At 37.7% G+C, this 16,809-nt stretch overlaps 1 protein-coding gene across 1 annotated transcript in view; it reads left to right on the forward strand.

Annotated features, from left to right (window-relative positions):
• The window catches only part of ANTXR1 (ANTXR cell adhesion molecule 1), a 256,016-nt gene that overhangs the window by 28,775 nt on the left and 210,432 nt on the right, over positions 1-16,809 (forward strand). The window contains exon 3 of the mRNA XM_020878572.2: positions 992-1,063. Within this exon, the coding sequence (XP_020734231.1) occupies positions 992-1,063 (72 nt within the window). The remainder of the gene's footprint in view (positions 1-991; positions 1,064-16,809) is intronic.

A 16,809-nucleotide genomic window follows, 5' to 3' on the forward strand; every position in this document is an offset into this window, starting at 1 on the left:
AGTGTGAGGAATGAATTGGAGCAAGGAATGATGTTCGGCTGGGTCACAAACTAGGAAACAATTACTATTGTCAGGAAAAGGGGAACAGGTTTGGGGAAACATTTTAGGAAGTGGGAACTATATGATCTGTGGCCAAGTCAGATATGAGAAATCATTGCATCATGAAGAAATTGGCTGTTATTATGAAGGTAAACCAGCTGGCTACCTAGAGAGAGCCCCAAAGGGTGGGATTCCAGTGGTGGATCCATGGTATTGTGACAGTCCATCTTGCAGACAAAAAGTTATGTTTGTCCTCACCTGAGGGTTATTTTATCTTTCAGAGTGTGGGTTTTACATTGATAAAGTTCCCAATCACTGCCATGTAAAAGCCATGCTGATATATTCATTAATCATGAGAAGTTCTAACTACCAAGTAGAATAGTTAATTCTTGTGGCCCATCAGCACATGCTGTCCTTACAAGGTAACCTCCTTAGAAAGCCAAATAGAGATGACAAATTGATTGTGATCCTACTTTCCAAGTAAAATAAACTGTATAATATTGATGACTAATGGCATAAAGCTGCCACTGCCTAAGACACTCCATTCACTATAGGATATACCAGACTATAGCGGAGACACTCAGGAATGTTTTCTGTTGGGATCCTGAACTGTATAGACAGCATGCAAACCAGTCTTCTAGGGACACACTTCAGACATAGTGGAGGAAAGTGATGAGCTTTAGCTTTCTTACTTGTAATCCACATTCAGTGAGTGATGGTGTCAAATCAGAAGCAGCTTCCAGGAAGGCAAAGAGAGTCTTCTCTTTGATCCAAAGCTTCAAGTTTGCTGGTGGCCGAATACTTGCAGCACCAGCTGTTGAAGTGCCCTTTGGGTTGTAGCTTGGCAGCTCTGGCAGCCATAATAAGAAGGGACGAAGGAGGGGGAAGCCTGGAAGGGAATGGCATTCCACTGTGTCTCTTTCTGCCCTAATAGAATTGCTTTTCCTTCCAGCCCACAGCTAAGAATGTCCTTTATTGTCTTCTCTACTCAAGGAACAACCCTAATGAAACTCACAGAAGACAGGTAAGGATGCTCCCCATCCCTGTCATTACAAAACCCATCTTTTATTGAGTAGTTCTGATATTTGTGCCCTCCTGCCAGCCTTGACCTGTTATTTTAATCAAATAGTTCTCTTTTCACTTATGCCTTGAACTTTGCACATTGACCCATCTGCTAATTTACTCTGAGATGACTTTGATAGAATTTCCTGCTGTTGGTGAAACTTTATAAATGACTGAATCATATTAAGGTAAATCTTACCTTGGTGACTCAGTCTGCTGACGTGGCACAAAATGTTAGCAAACCAAATTCTTAGAGGATTATATTTTCTTTTATTTAAATTAAGTTTATTTTGTGGATTGAGCACTGTGAGAGCAGTAAGAACTTGAAATATTATCATCCATAATTATAAAGGCAGGAAATAGAAAGGGAGGGCTTATGGTACCACAAGATAAAAGACAACTTGAATCAGGTGTGGAAAAATGTTGTTGACATAAAAGGATTATTTAGAAGGAAGTGGCACCCCAGTCCAGTACTCTTGCCTGGAGGATCCCATGGACGGAGGAGCCTGGTGGGCTGTAGTCCATGAGGTCGCTCAGAGTCGGACGCGACTGAGTGACTTCACTTTCACTTTTCACTTTCATTCATTGGAGAAGGAAAGGGCAACCCACTCCAGTGTTCTTGCCTGGAGAATCCCAGGGACGGGGGAGCCTGGTGGGCTACTGTGTATGGGGTCGCACAGAGTCGGGCATGACTGAAGTGACTTAGCAGCAGCGTAACACAAACACTGTTTGGGGTTTTACCACTTGTAGGTGAGAACTAGCAGTAACAGAGACATGTCATTTATTCACAGCTAGGGTGGCATATAGGAGATGACACTTCTCCTGAGTTCATGATTCTTTGTCTATGTTTTAAAAAGTGGTATGGTCCACATGAGAGAGGCCCCAATAATCCCACTCTCGGGATTATTGACTGACTTACATGAACAGGATGGAGAAAGGGAAGAATAGCAAGTACAGGGAGGATAAAGGACTTCATTCTATACCATTCTTCTAGAAATGAGAATAGGACTAACAGGATGGAGTAAGGTTTCCTGAAATTTGCACTCACACAGCACATCTGATCTAGTCCTTGTTTTCCTCCGTGTCTTTGCTTCCCATCTGTCACAAAAAGAGTCCTCCGTACCACATGGAAGTTTCCAAATCCTGTTACACCTCCAGCAGTGTCTATTACATGCACTCATGCCATATGAGATGCACTGAATCCCCATTTTCAAAATAGGGGTTTCTTATTCCTTGTGACAGAAGGGGAAACTGAGCCTTATCTTGCTCCTAAGAAAAGAGCAGAACCCACGTAGATGCAGGCTGCACATCCTTTCTGCTCCACCTGCTGGTAAACAGACTCATGATGCCCAAGAAGCCTGTGTGGCTTCCCTTTAGTATTGGCCAAGGATTTTAAGAAACTCTGAGACACTGTCTCTATCCTGTGGACCACATGCAAGACTCCCAATCTCTCTCAGTCTTTATATATGATAATATCTCAGTCTTAATTTACAAAGAGTCTTTTCTTTAGAGAAACCTCCTCTCTTAGCCATTCTTCACATCCTCCTGCGTCCCAAGGCTGCCTAATGCGGCATTATGCTGATTCCACTCACTCCATGCCTGAGCGTTTGGCAAGAGAGCAAGTTCACACATCCCTTGTGGATATTTTCTGTGCTACTGCTCACAGCCTCTGGGAAGTTGGAGAAGTCGAGGGAGGTCACAGATTTATAAACACTATTAGAACACTGAGGCTTTCAGACCCATTTTGGTTATGCTAGTTCAAATTAGTCATCTGAATCCTACTTTGAATCTAGTTTTTTGTGCCTTAGCTTTACTACTCTTAGTATCTTGTGCCAAGAAGACTGGGATTAGAATCTCTACTTTTCTGGAAGCAGCATTTAATATTTAAAGGATGAAAATACATCAAATAGCAACCAGAAATACCTTGCTAAAGGCTGAATGATTTGGGATTAGCAGATGCAAACTATTATATAGAAAATGGATAAACAACAAGGTCCTACTGTATAGCACAGGGAACCATGTTCAATATCCTGTGATAAACCATAATGGAAAAAAATATGAAAGGAATGTATATAAGTGAATCACTTTGCTGTCCAGGAGAAATTAACACAACATTGTAAATCAAATAGAGGCTGAATGAGTTTTATGTGGTGACCTTGTGGCCTAAACTACAGATCAGCTGGTGAAGTATGGCAATGGTTCACTGACACATCCCCAACCTTGTCAGCCTGTGGAAAGATGTGGGCAAGCCAGAATGTATTTAAAATACTTCCTCAGGAGATTGGTGTAATGAATTAGGCTTTAGAGCTCCCGAACTGATAGTTTCTGAAATATATAACTTTCAGTGTTTTAGTTTATATCTCTTGAAATATAATAAATATTTATATTTATTATGAAGATCAATTTTCTCATTTGATCTTCATAATATCCCTGCAAGACAGGGAAAGATGCATAATTAGACCTGTATAAAAATGTGGAAACTTACAGAATTTTTAAAAACTTGCTGAAAAACAAGACATGAATTAGCAGAGATTCTCATTTCAACAAGAGCAAAAGATTTGGGGCATATAAAAAGAAATAATATCAAAGGTACATTTGAAACCAATTCTTGGCATCAGATCCACACAGGGAAACCAGGGGAAGGTTGCAGTAATACAATGAAAAATAGTTATGTAAAGTGTCATTTTTCACTGACTAAAGATTTTTTTTTTCTCTTTACCTTTAGTTCTCAGCAGTTTGATTATGATATATCTGCCATGGTTGGGTTTTTTTTTTTGCTTCTGTTTTGAGTTTATCCTATTTTGGCTTTGCTGAACTCCTTGAATTTAGAAATTTATGACTTTGATCAAATTGGGTGTCTCTGTAGCTGTCATTTTTCAAATAGTTTTCTCTGCACTGGTTGTTTTCCCCTCTCCTTCTGGGACCTCAGTGACATACATGTTAAATTAAACCTTTTGGGTGTTATTCCACATGTCCCTGAAGTTCTGTTTAATTGTTTTTTGCAATTTTCTTTCTGTTCTTTATACTAGACAGTTTCTGTCATTCTATCTTCATATTGACTCTTTCCTCTGTCATCTTCATGCTGCTGCTTAGCTCATCCACTGAATTTCTTATTACAGATACTGTATTTTTTCAATCATAAAGTATCTATTTGGTTCTTTTTAAAAAATTTCCTCTGCTGAGAATTTCTATCTTTCCTTTTATTTTAAGTGTGTTTACCTTTACCTCATGGATTATATTGTTGTTATAGTTATGTAACTATAATACTGTAACTATAAAACTAGTTATTTTAGCTCCTATTATATAATAACTATTATATTATAACTGATAATTCCAGTAGTTCAGGATTGGCTTCTTGTCTTGAGACTTGGTCACATTTTCCAGGTGATTTGTATGTCCAACAATTTTAGATTCATATTCTAAAAGTTTTTAAGATTAAGACAGTCATATTCAAATCCTATAGAGAATGCTGATTGTTTGTTTGCTTTAGTTGGCAATCGCCATGGTGAGGTTCAGATCGCAAGGTCTATCTCTTCTGTGGGTGGTGGTTTTTATTTTGGGTCAGTTTTCATTTTTTGCTAAGTTGCTTTGGGTCTCTCCTGCACATGTGCAATTCAGAGATGAGCCTGGGACTTAAACAGCTTCATACACAGAAGGATCCCTGTCTCCAGCTCTCTCCTCTCCAGAATTCCCCACGCACTAATTTTCTCAGTGAGGGCCCCCCTTTCCAAGTCTTCCAGCAGGAAAAATGGGGTTCCTCTTGGAGTTTTGGTCACCACATTGCTGCGTGCTGTTCTGTACTGAGGCCACCCTTGGGACAAAGCCAGGAGTAATAAAAGAGAATAGAAATGGGATTTCCTCCACATTCTTTGGACCACAGGGACCTCTTTTCCCAGAGGCCAGAAATGTGGGGACTTTCTTAGCTTCAGGTGACATCCCAGACTACTGCCATGTGACTGAGACCACCCTCAGATTAAAGCTATGAAGGAAATGAAGAAAAAAAATTTGGAATTCATTCCTGTATGGGTTATTTCTCTAGGTTTTAGCTCTTCAATTCACCTGAGTTTTTTGCTTTTTGGAGTTTTACTGTGTTTGCTTTCTTCATTTGTCCAGACATTTTTACTATCAACAGAAGAGACAGCAAATTTACTCCATCTTACCTTCTGCTGCTTCAGTACTACAGATAAGGACACTGAGATTCAGAGAGTTTAGACAACTTGCTCAGGTCAAAGAATAAAAATGGCAGAACTGGCATTCTGGTTCTGGATTCTGGATTCAGTCCAACTCATGTGCTTTGCATTCTATTATGTTGCTCTTTCAAGGTTTCTTGATGTCATCAGTTTGCAAAATAATTGACAATGTGTAGCAAGTTTTTTTAGGTTTCTTCATTAACATAATAAAGGACTGATGTTAATTTTAAGTGTTATTATAATAAATTACTTTAGTGTTAACTACTGCACATGAGTCCCCAAAAACTCCCTGGATGGTCTTTTTCCTGATCTTAATAGAAAAATGCTTCAAATGTTTCATCATTTGGAAATGAGCCCATGTCAAGGAAGTGCAACTCTTCCTATACAAGAAACCAGAAATAGATAATTTAAATTAAATGCATTTTTGGTATCTATTGAGATCATATTTTTTCTTTGACCTAACTAATACAGTGAAATGCATTGAAAAGATATTTTACTACTGGGTCAGATGCATTTCTGGTTACACTTGGTTGTGATATTTTATTATTTTAAAGTAGAGCTGAATTCTGTGTTCTATATTTTATTAAGAAATTTAACACTAGTATTCACAATTATGATTGGGCTACTATTTTCCTTTATATGACTACCTTTAGTTACAGTACTTTTTAATAATCTTTTTACATTATTACTTCTAGAATTAACCTGATATAAGGTATGAGGTCCATCATTTTTCTCCAGGTGTTTAGGTGGTTTTTCTAACATCATTTCAGCTCAGTTCAGCCGCTCAGTCGTGTCCAACTCTTTGTGACCCAATGGACTGCAGCACACCAGGCCTCCCTGTCCATCACCAACCCCCGGAGTTCACCCAAACCCATGTCCATTGAGCCAGTGATGCCATCCAACCATCTCATCCTCTGTCATCCCCTTCTCCTCCTGCCCTCAATCTTTCCCAGCATTAGGGTCTTTTCAAATGAGTCAGCTCTTCACATCAGGTGGCCAAAGTATTGGAGTTTCAGCTTCAGCATCGGTCCTTCCAATGAATATTCAGGACTGATTTCCTTTAGGATGAACTGGTTGGATCTCCTTGCAGTCCAAGGACCCTCAAGAGTCTTCTCCAACACCACAGTTCAAAAGCTTTAATTCTTCTGTGCTCAGCTTTCTTTATAGTCCAACTCTCACATCTATCCATGACCACTGGAAAAACCATAGCCTTGACTAGATGGACCTTTGTTGACAAAGTAATGTCTCTGCTTTTCAATATGCTGGGCAAAACTTTTTACTACTGATTTAAAAGTTTAAATTTTCTCATAGGCTTGGGTCCTTTGCTGGTTTTCTATTCTGATGTACTGCATTTGTCTGTTCTTATGCTAGTACTGCATTATTTTAATTAGTTTTAACATCTGAAAGATAAGTCCTTCCTTACCTCTGATCCTGGGTGAAAATGGTCTTTAAGTGACGGGGTTTATTTTTCCCTACCATGTACATTTCAGGTAATTATTTAAATTATTAAATATTCCAAAATATACCTTAATTTTTGCTTGAATTGTATGAAAAGTACAGAATAATCTGAACAAAATGGCATTACATTATTACTATATCGACTTTCTTACTTAAGGATATATCACTTTTATGTCCCCCCATAAGGTTTTGACATTTTCTTCAGATCAGTCTCAGGCAGTATTCATCAGGTTTATTCTTAGACATTTAAAATTTTTGCTTCCATCGTGAATGAATTTCTTTTCTGTTGTATTTTCAAAACTATTGTTCACTATAAAGCAATTAATCTATAGCTTGGGATCCATGGGTTTTTATTGAACTTGATAAAATTATTTTTAAAAATTTGCAAATCAAGGAGATTATAATTTGCAACAAAACAGGCTGATGCCCCCCAAACAGTTAAGAAATACTGGCCTGGGGGAAATCATTGCTCTGTGGATTTATTTCTTATCTCAACATTTTAAAGAACCATTTTATTAATTCTAGTATTTTTCTAGTAACTTTTGGAGTATTTTTCTAGCAAGATGGTTACATCATTTGCAATTAATCATGACATCTGTCCTCTTTTCTAATATTTATAACTGTTATGCCCCTTGGGTATACTGGATTGTATGTTTTTTGATATCAAGTTTTATAAGCTATTTGTATATTTTGCATATTAACCCATTGTCAGTCACATCATTTCTTTTCCATTGTATTCATATCCATTGTATTTTTTTATTGTGATAAAATGTACATCCATAAAGCTTCACATTTTAACCATTTTTAAGCATACAATGTGGTGGCAGTAAGTTGTGCAACCATCACGACTATTCAAATCCAGAACTTTTTCATCATCCTAAACTGAGACTCTCCCAGTCCCTGGTAACCTCTGTTCTCCCATCTATCTCCCTGAATTTGTCTGTTCTAGGTACTTCATATAAGTGGAATCATTTAAATTTTGTTATTTTGTGTTTGGCTTATTTCACTTAACATGTCTTCAAGGTCCATCTGTATTGTAGCATGCATCAGAATTTCATTCATTTTTAAGGCCAGAATAATATTCTTTTGTATGTATATAATGCATTTTGTTTATCCATTTATTTGTCAATGGACATTTGAGTTGTTTCCATCTTTTGGCTCTTGTGAATAATGCTGCTATGAATATTAACGTGTAAATATCTGTTTAAGTCCCTGCGTTCAGTTCTTTGAGCACATACACTAGAAGTAGAACTGCTGGATTATATAATAATTCTGTGTTTAATTTTTTGAGGAAACATAGTGTTTTATGTTTTCCACAGTGGCTTCACCATTTCACATTCTTACCAACAATGCATAGAGATTCCAATTTCTTCACATCCTTATTGATACTTATCCTTTTCTGATTTTTTAAAAAAATTGAGATAACTTTGGTTTATTTATTATGTAAGTTTTATTTGTACAACATATATTTCTACTTCAGTGTACACTACAACATGGACACCACTAAAAATTTAGTTTCCATTCATCACCATAGTTGATCCTCTTTAGCCATTTCACATTCACTTACAATACCTTCCCCTCTGACAACTACTCTGTTCTTTGTATCTACATGTTTGTTTCTGGTTGGTTTGGTGTATTCACTTATTTTTGTTTGTTTGCTTGACTTTTATATTCCACATATGAGTGAAATCGTACAGTATTTATTTGTCTTTCTCCATCTGATTTATTTTATTTAACATAATATCCCCCAGGTCCATCCATGCTGTTGCAAATGGCAGGACTTTTTATGCATTTATCTTTTCGACTGAGTAGTATTCCATTGTGTATTCCTCTCCATACATACAGACACACACATATACACACATATTCTTATCCATTCATGTTCTTTATTCATGTCATGTTCATCCACCGACAGTCACTTAGGTTGTTTCTATATATTGGCTATTGTAAATAATGATAATACTGTGATGAATATAGGGGCACATATGTCTTTTCTTATTAGTGTTTTCATATTCTTTGGATAAATACCCAGAAGTCAAATAGCTGATAGTTTCTATTCTTAAGTTTTTGAGGAAAACCCATACTGTTTTCCATTAGTAGCTGCACCAATTTATGTTCCCATCACAGTGTTGGAGAGTTCCTTTTCTCCACATCCTTTCCAGCACTCTTTATTTCTTGCCATTTTGTTAATAGCCATTCCAACAGGCATGAGGTCATATTTCATTATGGTTTTAATTTGCAATTCCCTGATAACTGGTGATGTTGAGCATCCCTTTGTGTGCCTGTTGACTACCTGTATGCCTTTGGAATAATGTCAATTCAGGTCCTCCACTCATTTTTAAATTGGTTGTTTTGTTGTTGTTGAGTTGTATGAGTTCTTTGTATTTGGATATTAATCTCATATCAGATACGAAGCTTTTTAGTTTGATATAGTCTGGTTTGCTGATTTTTTATTTTGTTTCCTTTGCTTGAGGATATAATATATATGCTCAGAAAGATATTGCTAAGACCGATGGCAAAGAGTGTACTACCTTTGTTTTCTTCTAGGAGTTTTATGTTTTCAGGTCTTACATTCATTTTTAATTCATTTAATCTGGTAGGGTTTTTTTCTTTTGTAATAGCCATCCTGATGGGTATGAAATGGTATCTCATTGTAGTTTTTATTTGTATTTCCTTAATGATGATGAATGTTGAGCATTTTTTTGTTTGTTTATTGACACATTCATATATCTTCTTTAGAGAAATGTCTGTTCAAGTCCTTTGCCCATTTTTTAATTGGATTGTTTTTTATTTTTGTCATTGAATTCTAAGAGCTCTTTACATATTCTGGATATTAAGCCCTAATTAAATACATGACTTAACAAATATTTTCTCCCATTCTGTGAGTTATCTTTTCACTGTGTTGATGGTGTCTTTTAATATGTAAAATTATTTAATTTTGATTAATTTTTTTCTTTGGCTGCTTTGTGCATTTGGTTTTACATTTCAAGAAATCATTGCCAAATCCAATGTCATAAAGCTTTCGCCTTTGTTTTTTCTAAGAGTCTTATAGTTTTAGCTCTTACATTTAGGTCCTTGATCCATTTTGAGTTAATTTTTGCTTATGGTTTGAAATAAGGGCACAATTTCATTATGTTGAAAATGGATATCCAGTTTTCCCAGCACCTTTTGTTGAAAACACTGTCTTTTCCCCCATTCAGTGGGTGGCACTCTTGTTGAAAATCACTTGATCCTATATACAAAGGTTTATTTCTGGGCCTCTATTCTATTCCATTGGTCTAAACATTTGTCCTTATGCTAGTACCAAACTATTTCAATTACTATTGCTTTGTAGCAAGTTTTGAAGCCAGGAAGTATGAATCTCCCAACTTTTTCTCTTTTCCAAGATTGCTTTGGGTATTTAGATTCCTTTGAGGTTCCGCATGAATTTTAGGATGTTTTTCTGTTTCTGCATAAAAAAAATGTCATTGGAATTTTGACAGAGATTGCATTGAATCTGTAGATCACTTGGAGTAGTATTGTCATCTTAACAATACTAAGTCTTCTGGTCCATGAACATAGGTTGTCTTTCCACTTATTTAGGCATTCTTTAATTTGTTTCATCAGTGCCACTGCATTTTTAAACTAACAAATAATATCTTTCAACCCTATGAATATTTTTCTGATCCTGAATTTTTCCTTGTGTTGGGGGGGGCACACACTGTTATTGTGTTAGAGATGATATATCTTTATCATGAATATGAATTAGAATGGCTTTATGTGTCCCCCTGTTTCTTATATGAGTTTGCTTCAAAGGGGAAATTTTCTTAACTTTCTTAAATTGATCCTCTTCTTTCCATCTTATGAGAATTTTTCTTAGTAGAGTGACTCAAAAAAGGAATAACTACATTTCCTAGGATTTGAGATGAGTTCCATCAGAGATTGTGTAAATCTTTGTTGAAAAGGTGAAGATCACAGGAAAAGAAGATGGGAAAATTTATATGTAGTGCAACTTTTTTTTCTTTTGAGAAAGGTAGAGAGTTAGTATGTCCAAGGTAAGGAGGAAGCCTGTGCCAAAGGAAAATAGTCAAGTGTAGGTGTTGGATCACTATGTTGAGAATCTATCTCATCATCAACCACAGGCTTTCCTCCTCAGGTCACGGACTTGCAGGCTGGTAGGTCCTTCTGTCACCTTGATCTTAGCAGCTCTACATCTTGCAGGAATTATTCCGAGAGTTTGGCATGTATATGATACATTTATCAATTTGCCAGCAATGTCAAACATTTTCCCTGTTGTACTAGTTCAGCTGTTTTTACAGCATTTTGGAAAGAAAAAGGAAGATTAAAATGTGTAGAACCAGATCACTGTTTTTAACTGGAAATTTCACCTTTCTTGTAAACTTTGCAAAATGAAAAAAACAAAGCATAATGAAACAACTGTGAGTCAAAGAATTATTATGTCTTATCCAACTCAATGGCCTCACTTCACTGCTAAGAAAAATATTCTCAGAGAGGTTGAATTATTTGCCTAAATTCATATAAGTAGTCAGTAGAGTAGGATTTTTTTTTTAATTCACAGAATTAAAATGTTTAGATCCAGTGATTTTTTTTCTATTACATTACATAGCTTACCTAATTCACTGTATCTGTATGCATAGTTATCCTTTTTCATATCTGTGGAATAATTAAATGGTAGCAACCACTATACATATAATATGTGCAAATACAGAAGTATATATGCATTTGTGTGTACTTATATGTGTGTGTGTGTGTATATATATATATATATATATATACACACACACACACACACACATATATATATATATAACCTTCTATTAATGGCTTATTATCTACTGATAACCTAGAATACCTTTTTCAATTATAAGAGAAAATAATAATACCTACCTTGTAAGGTTGCTATGGGAATTATATTATTTATTCTGTTTTATGTAGATGGGGATACTGAGTCAGAAAAGGCTCAAGGCCACTCTACCGTAAATGTGGAAACCTGGATTTGAGCCCGGGAACCATGGCCCCAATGTCCCACACGCCTAATCACTGCACTTTAGAGTTTCCCACAGTTTTACTACTATATACAGTTTTAAATTAAAAATAAACCTAAGCCTCCATAACTCACCACCCCAAACCCTTTGACTTCTTCCAGAAATCAGTTCCCTGAAAGCATGTGCCCTCTACACATTTTATCTTTGTGGGCTTTTAACAACATAGCTTGGAAATATTCCTCACAAAGAGGTACAGAGGTAGAATCAGCAATTTGCAGATGGGGTTAAGAGGTTAAGCATCTTGCTTATTGCTTAAGGAGTTGGAGAGAAAGCCAAGAATGCTTGGCTCAAACTGCTGAGTAGAAACCAAGAGACCACACTTCTCTCTCCCTCCCAGTCAGCCTTTGGTTTGGTCGAGAGTGTGGTTTTGCCATCAGTATCACGGGGGGGAAATGACATATTCTGAACACATCACTTGATTCCTGAAGCAGAATGATTGCAGGCTGTCATTACCAAGGGGCATAATTCTGAAAGCTTTTTCTAAATTTAAAAGTAACAGAGAGAAAAAGAGTCTTCAGATACTTTGTGCTTGAAAGCACCTGGATTCATTCCACTTTGAAGTACTGTTCATTCAGGTACAAGAAGATCTGATGGCAAAATTAAGAGAAATGGAGCAGAGCACTTACTTACTCTCTCCTTTTGACTGAGAGATAATATCATGGTGTCTCAGTCCCTGGGAAGGTCCTTACCTCTCTGTGCCTCTGTCTCTCTGATTGTGGAATGAATACTGTCACGTCATCCCTACCTTGTAGAACTGTTGGGAGGATTAGCAATGCCAGCCACCTAGCAGATGGTGTTGTTACATTTGTGGTTATTGTTGGGGGTTTTAACAAAGAATTAAGGAATCACCCTAAATCCTCATATACCACTGAAATCATCACAGCATAGCCAAGAATAATTCATAGCAAGTCCCCAGCTCTCCATGCCTCACGTCTTCTCTGAAGTTTTTAACCTTTGGCTGGTCTCTCCCTACACAGAGGGATATGGGTAGAAAAGACTGCTTTGGCATGGCGTCAGGTGGAAATGATTGTTTGCTTTGTCTAATGGTTCTAGCAAGACTTGCTCCAGATGAGAGCACACAGGCAATGTCTCTAGAGGAAGTTTGTCTAAGGGCTTCTTATATTGAATCTCAATGATGGTAAAAAAGGACCCACCTTAAAGCAGTTCAGTAAGTCTAGAACAGATGAATGTGTGAGAGCAGACTGGTCTTGGCTTCTCAGTCTCCCTCTGGAGGACCGCTGTTAGGGAGGAGAAAGGAAAGGCATAGCCCTGAGGTCCCTAGGTTGAGTTTGAAGTGGCTCATCAAAATGAGAAATTTCCTCAACATCCTTTCATCTTGAAAATGAATGTGCATTTGTATTCTATTCCATCAGACACCAATGTTTAACTTCACATAAAAATCATGTTGAGTCCTTTCTCAAATTTGGAGTATAATCTATGCCCTAGGAAAAAACATTATACACACACACACACACACACACACACACATACACACACATCTTCTGTGTCTTTGTGTACAGTTCACTGTCTTGTACCAAGTTTGGATGCCACATTTGTAGTAGAGACACCACAGACTTTGTACTAGGACCAGCCTCAGCTCCAGGCTGGGCTTTACCAGCACGTACATGTTCTGTACCTCTTAAATCTATTTTCTTTTCAAATGTATGATGAAGATAATAAACACCATTGGGTGGTGTTGTGATGCTTTGTGAACTAACCATGGAAAGAACCTAGCAGAGACCCTAGCACAGCACGGATCCTCAGGAAATACAACTTCCCCTGCTCACCTACTATGTGGCATGTGGCACATACATAGATGAAGGATAACATCTGACAGAGCAGTATCCACAAACATTCTTATCTGGATGAAGCCAGCAAGGCAAACTTCAGAAATAGCAGCATCAAACATGGTAGAGTTTTCATATTCAAATCTAGATAGCTAAGACCAACACATTTTCTGTGGGCTAACCAAAAAAAAATCTACTATTGGTCAACATCAGGCTTGTCCATCAACCTCCTAGTCCCTTGGCCTCCCGGGTGGGAAGCTTAGATTTAGCACTGCCTTTGATAGGCTCAGAATGTCTCCTTGTGAACTGTGGTTCAGCCTTTGATACTCACCCTCAACAATTTTTAAAAATTATTAAATATCTTAAGTATAACAAAAGTATACAAAGAAAGGATTGTAAACCCTCATTATCTACCACCAAGCTTATGAAATAAAATGCTATGTTTTGACACACCCCTCTCTCTTATCAGAGATATTACTATCCTGCAAGTAGGATTTATCATCTTAATGACCATTGTATATTTTTGCATACCCATGAATAACATATTTTTTCATATTCAGTTGTATAATAGACTATCATACTGTGTTCTTCTTGAGCTTGCTTTTTACACTTAACATCATGTTTTTGAAACTTTTTCTATGTAGATATGTGTAGCTACACTTGGTTCATTTTAACTAATGTATACTTTTTGTGGCATTGCGTTATATTGTAATAATGTACCACCATGTACTAATCTATTCTCTCATTAATATACAATTAGTTTGTTTCTAACTTTTCACCATTATAAACAAAGTTGCATTGAACATTCTTGTATCTGTCTCCCAGAAGGTGGGAAGCAAGATTTCTCTAATATAGAGATATATACCTAGGGATTGAATTGCTAGGTCTTTGGTATGTAAATATGTAACTTTAGTAGACATGATTTAATTGTGCTCCAAAAGGGCTGCACCATACACTACCCACCTCCAGCCCAACATTGCTCCAAAGTGTGACAAGGAAGTCCTATCTTTTGGAGAGAACTGTAGCTTTTTCCAGCCTGACCATGACAGCAGACTCTTGTCTGTTGTCTACTGTAGAACTGTCTACTTTCAGCTTCCATCCGAGAAAGTGACTCTGGGCTCCTCATTCTCTGTTGCTCAGGATTTGGCAGAGTGTCACTCTATCCTCTGCCCCTGCAAACACTCCTTGTGGTCAGTAGTACTAAGCTCAGGCACCTCAAACTGACCATCGTAGTTGCCACCAGCACCAGGAGAGACCCTGTCCCTACTGAACTGAGAGGAGTGTGGAACTAAAGGTTCTCACAGGGTAAAAATATGTATTTGGGTAACCCTGACTATAGAGCCTACTTTGCATCACTCCCATCTCTTGCCAAATATGACTCAACTAGGGGAAAGGGTTAGTGATGGGGAAGGTCTTACAGGGATTTGTTTGCAGCCAAGTAGTGCCATAGGAAACTGCATGGTGAAAACCACTCTGCAAATGAATAATAAACCAAAACAGAGTTGTATACAGAGGAGTTTGTTTGGACAAATTCATCATGTTGCCCTGTGATTAAACCATTGTTCCCATCCTTTGCCTTCTTAGGGCAGCTCAGGAATTGGGAAATTCCTTGATGGGCTCCTTTTAATGAACTTCAGTTACTGGTCTGCACTTGACCCTGTGTCGTACTGTAGACTACTCCTGCCTGTCAAATGTAGCCTCTCCAGTTACCAGGAGATTCCCAGGTTCTGTTTCTGTTTCAACCATTGGTCCTAACATAAAATCAGGTGCAGGGCTCTGAGCTGGAAGGAAGCTGGTAGATCTTATAGTTCCACACTTTCACTTTGCATTTGAGAAACCAAAGGTTGACATGTGTTAGAAGTGGCAGAACTAGAATTCAATTCAATCTGTCTCCCTGCTCTTATGAATGATACTGAAGCCACGGGAAGAATGAGACTGCCTTGTAAGACAGTGTGAAAAAAGTGAAAGTCGTTCAGTTGTGTCTGAGTCTTTGCCACCCCATGGACTGTAGCTCCTCTGGAATTCTCCAGGCCATAATACTGGAGTGGGTTGACATTCCCTTCTCCAGGGGTTCAGTGTAGGTGTAAGAATAAGGGGTTCTGGGGCACTCCAATCTTTAAAGTTCTAGAAGAGAAGGGAAAGCTTACTCAGAAATATGAGAAAGGACAACTGATGTGGGAGATGGAGAGAGGATGCTGCAATGGAAGTCAAGAGAAGAAAGCATTTCTAATTAAGAGAGAGGAGTTAACTGTGCTGCTATTGGTAAGAGGAAAGCAGACAAGTGACCATTGAATTGGGAATGTGGAGATCATTGAGGACCTTGAAATAGGCAGTTTCGGCAGAATTGTTGAGTCAAAAGTCACTGCAAAATGAGCTAAAAGGTGAGGGGTTTCAATTTTAAATTGAGGGGTAAAAATATTTTTAGCCCATGGCAACCCACTCTAGTATTCTTGCCTGGAGAATCCCATGGATGGAGGAGCCTGGTGGGCTACAGTCCATGGGGTTGCAAAGGGTCGGACACGACTGAGCGACTTCACTTTCTTTCTTGCAAAAAGCACCTACAATCAGGAGAAGGTGAAACAAAACCACAAAGCCCATCTTTGAGGAAATTAAGAAATATTTAAACCATAAGAACACAGGACAGAAAGAATACAGAGAGTGGCAAGCAATGTAAGCAGTGTGGAGAGAAGTCATATGTAACCCCGCAAAAGAGATATTGAGGAAGAAATAGCCTTGTAGCCTTGCAGAACCTTGGAAAGCTCAAAACCTGGAACTGTCTTCTGCTACTGCAGATGGCAAGTAAGTGTTACAGGGTGAAGACTGGAACATGTTTAAAAGTTTATATAAGGATCTTTCAACCTTCAGAACCACTTGCTTCTGCTACAATTTGACAGTTTCCCACTTTTCCAACTCCACTAGAAAAGAGAAGTGTATTCTCTGGCAAAATTAAACAAGAAAGGTTTCATGGACTGACACCACACAAGGGAGATTATGGAGACATATGCACAACAAATGTTGCTACTTCCAACTCTCTCCTTTGTCAATTCCAGAATTAACACCTAAGGAAAGAGTTTGAAAACTACTTCTCTGTAGAAATAATCATTTCAGAGGGGGAAAAATGTTCATACACCAATGCATCAGTGGATGATCCATCCAACAAAGAATCCTGTTGATAAAAGCTGATCATCCACCAACTGGTATGCCCCACCATGCACTCAGGGTTTCCCA

Source organism: Odocoileus virginianus, chromosome 2 (assembly GCF_023699985.2).
Source record: "Odocoileus virginianus isolate 20LAN1187 ecotype Illinois chromosome 2, Ovbor_1.2, whole genome shotgun sequence".
Taxonomy (NCBI): Eukaryota; Metazoa; Chordata; class Mammalia; order Artiodactyla; family Cervidae; genus Odocoileus; species Odocoileus virginianus.